The 3,731-nt window shown below is 48.3% G+C and overlaps 1 protein-coding gene across 1 annotated transcript; it reads right to left on the bottom strand.

The window, feature by feature from the left end:
- Positions 508-2,676, bottom strand: LOC104698763. The gene is made up of 2 exons (XM_010414160.1): positions 963-2,676; positions 508-854 (listed from the first exon to the last, which is right to left on the bottom strand). The coding sequence occupies exons 1-2, from the start codon at positions 2,674-2,676 to the stop codon at positions 508-510; spliced, it is 2,061 nt and encodes a 686-aa protein (XP_010412462.1).

Raw genomic sequence — 3,731 nt, 5'->3', positions numbered from 1 at the left:
ATCAGGTGCGTAGGCTTCCTTGATCTAGGCGAAGCCTAATACTCGTGCCTCCATGGTGGTGATCAGGGAGTGTCGTCTTGAGAGTGCGTCTGCCACAAAATTGTCTTTCTCTTTCTTATATTTGATCACATAAGGAAAAGACTCGATAAACTCCAACCACTTGGCATGACGCCTCTTGAGATTGGTCTGACCGCGAAGGTGTTTCAGCGTTCCAAGATCGGTGTGGATCACAAATTCTCGGGCCAACAGATAATGTTGCCAGGTTTCCATGGCTCAGACTAGCGAGTAGAGCTCCTTGTCGTAGGTGGGGTAATTGAGACTTGGTCCATGCAGTTTCTCGCTGAAATAGGCCACTCAACGGCCAACTTGTGTTAGAATGGCTCTGATGCCTACACCGGAGGCATCACACTCCACTTCAAACGTTTTATTGAAGTCGGGCAGGACCAAAAGCGGCGCTTGAGTCAGGAGGTTCTTGAGCTCTCGAAAGGATGCTTCCTGTGCCGGCCCTCACTTGAACTCCTCATTCTTCTTGGTCACGGCCGTGAGTGGTGCGGCTATAGTACTGAAATCCTTCACGAACCGCTGGTAAAAGCTGGCTAACCCGTGGAAACTCCAAACTTGGCTAACATTGGTCGGGGTTGGCCACTCCTCGATCGCTTTGATCTTTTCATGGTCCACTTTAAGTCCCTGCGAACTCACCACGAGCCCTAAAAACACAAGTTCAACAGCTCCAAACACACACTTCTTAAGGTTAGCAAAAAATTTCTCTTCCCTAAGCATTTTCAAGACATGTTCAAGGTGGTTAAGATGGTCTTCTAGACTTTGGCTATACACAAGGATGTCATCAAAATAGACTACCACAAATTTATTGATGTAAGCACGAAGAACATGATTCATGAGTCGCATAAAGGTAGAAGGTGCATTGGATAGACCGAATGGCATTACCAACCATTCGTACAAACCTTGCTTGGTTTTGAATGCGGTTTTCCACTCATCTCCCTCTTTCATCCTCACTTGATGATAGCCACTTTTAAGGTCTATCTTGGAGAAGATGGTGGAACCGCTCAACTCGTCAAGCATGTCGTGGAGGCGAGAAATTGGATGCCGGTACTTGACGGTAATGTTGTTCACGGTTCGGAAGTCTACGCACATCTTCCATGTGCCGTCTTTCTTTGGAACCAGCAAAACAGGCAATGCGCATGGGCTGAGGCTTTCCCGGACGTATCCTTGCTTCATCAGGTCGCCCACTTGTCGCTCTAACTCCTTGGCCTCGGTAGGGTTGACTCGGTACGCTGGTCTGTTCGGTAGTTGAGCTCCGAGTATAAGATCAATTTGGTGTTCGATGCCGCGTACTGGTGGTAGGCTGTGTGGAAGCTCCTCGGGAAACACATCCTGGAACGTCCTTAGAAGGGCCTTGATCTCTCCTGGTACGTGACCTTCAACAATTCCTATGGTCAAAACATCTTTGAACTCCATCAATAACACTTGACAAGTGGAGTCACTAAGTGATCTCCTAACATCATTGGCACTTATCAAGAAGTTTTTTTTAAAGTTCGGATCCTTAACCAGTTTAGATTGCATTTCACTCACTTGAGTTGGTGATAACGGTTTTAGAAAAATGCGTTTATTGTCATGAACGAACCAATACTGGTTAGTATGGCCACAATGAGACGTCCTCTTATCAAACTGCCATGGACGCCCCAAAAGGAGGTGGCTAGCTTGCATAGGGACGACAGCACATAAGACTTGGTCTTTATATGGGCCAACACTGAAAGGGACTGTGACCTGTTGCGATACTTGGATCACGGCCTTGTCATTTAACCACTTAAGCTTATGAGGTTTGGGATGGTTTGTGGTCGGGAGAGATAATTTTTTGACCATATAAGAGCTTGCAACATTAGTGCATGAACCCCCATCAATGATCAAGCCACAAACTTTCCCACTTACAGTGCAACACGTGTGGAAAATGTTGTCCCTTTGATTGGTGTCGTCTAAGGCTTGACTGGTGCTAAGCATTCGCCTGATCATTAGCAATTCTCCGACTTCAGGTTCAGCAATAGCTTCTTCTAACTCAATCGGCCCCGCATGATTGTCTGGTTCTCCATCGTCTTTGTCTTGGGACTTGATGTCACCGGCTGGTGTAACGATCATGGCTCTCGGGTTTGGGCAGTCTCTCGCATAGTGTCCTCTTCCTTGACACTTGAAACAAACAATGTCCCGGCTCCTTGCTTTGCTAGGAACTGGTCGCGGATTAGTACGCACTTCCTTGGCCGGTTCCTTTGATTTGAATCGAGTATCGTTCCGGCCTGACTTGGACTTGTCTCGATTGGTGTTCGAGGGGGATACGTTGGGTGACAAGCTTGGGAGTCCCTGGTTGCTTGTGCAACTAAGGCTTGCGACCTTCCTCTTGATTTGTTGTTCGACTTGAATGGCCAAGTGTAACAACTCGTCGTACCCATCGTAAGAGAGTCTCTCGACCTTTCGCACAATCTTGTCTTGCAAACCATCGAGGAATTGAGCCATAAGAGCTTCCTTAGTCTCGTCGATTTGGAGTCTATTGCGCAGATGTTCAAACTCCTTGTAGTACTCTTCCACGCTTTTGTTGCCTTGACTAAGCCTCCTGAACCGGCGTTGCAACTCTCGGTTGTAGTGAGGAGGAACGTATCGGCAATGCATGGTGGCTTTCATGACGTCCCACGTAGGAATGGGCCGTTCATGGTTTCTCCTTCGATCGGCCACATCTCGTTCCCACCAGGTTAAGGCATGGTCTGTAAGTTGGGCCGCAACATAGGTGACTTGCCTCTGGTCCGTGTAATGGTAACATGAGAAAACATGGTTCATGCATCCTTCCCAGTCAAGATAAGCTTCGGGATCAACTTTGCCAGCAAAGGTCGGAACTATGAGATTGTGCGCTGGTTAATGTTGATTATTGTCGGGTCGGCCTCGCCGATCTTGGTTCCGGTTCATGCCTCCTCTGGCGTCGAGGAAGTCATGTTCTTCCTCAGTAGTGTCTCCCATGTCATGTCCGCGGTTCAACGGTCTGTTATGGACGAGGCGTATGGGAGCGGCAGGCGGTGGCCTACCAAGTTCCATTTGCTGTAAGCGTTCGCCTAGCTGGGTGATCTGGGCTCAGATATCGGTCTGAACGGCTCTGATCTCCGTTGGTGGCTGCGGCTCGTCGGGCGGTTGATGTTCAGCCATCGTTCGATCAGGGTCCGTATGATTGACGTTGGTACGGATGGTGGCGGCCGGTAGTACGGACAGTGGTCTCCGGTTAGGATGTCCAGAAATTGGTACCAAAGATAGTCTCTTGCCGGAAAAGGTGGTCGTACGGACGGTGGTCGGTGTACGGACGGCAAGGGCGTTTGGTCGGTGTACGGACCGCGGTGCATCCGGCTCTCGTTCCATGGGTGATTCTTGACCTTTGCACGTGTGCGACGTCAGTCGGATCACTCGTGCACACCTGTTCACAAGTCACACGTTTTATTTTAGTGTAGCGAATATCCCAAATGCAAAACGAATATCCAATGATTGAAGAAAGGATCCAATGATTGAACAAAAAGCAAAAGAAACCTACAAAACAACAAAAGGAGAGAACTTTGACTCAAAACGGCTAGCCTAGGACTGACACGCGTCTAAGGACCACTACTAACAAGAATATAAGATAAAGCAAAGAACTTTAACGATCTACGCCCTAAAACAACCAAAAACAAAAGCCACGCAACCTAACA

This window comes from Camelina sativa, chromosome 6 (genome assembly GCF_000633955.1).
Source record: "Camelina sativa cultivar DH55 chromosome 6, Cs, whole genome shotgun sequence".
In the NCBI taxonomy this organism is placed as follows: Eukaryota; Viridiplantae; Streptophyta; class Magnoliopsida; order Brassicales; family Brassicaceae; genus Camelina; species Camelina sativa.
This window is presented reverse-complemented; position numbering and strand designations above follow the sequence as displayed.

Coding starts and splice junctions, on each gene's coding strand:
- LOC104698763 (XM_010414160.1), bottom strand. CDS start 2,676: ATGCATTGCCGATACGTTCCTCCTCACTACAACCGAGAGTTGCAACGC. Junction 855..962: donor CGCATTCAAAACCAAGCAAG/GTTTGTACGAAT, acceptor AATTTGTGGTAG/TCTATTTTGATGACATCCTT.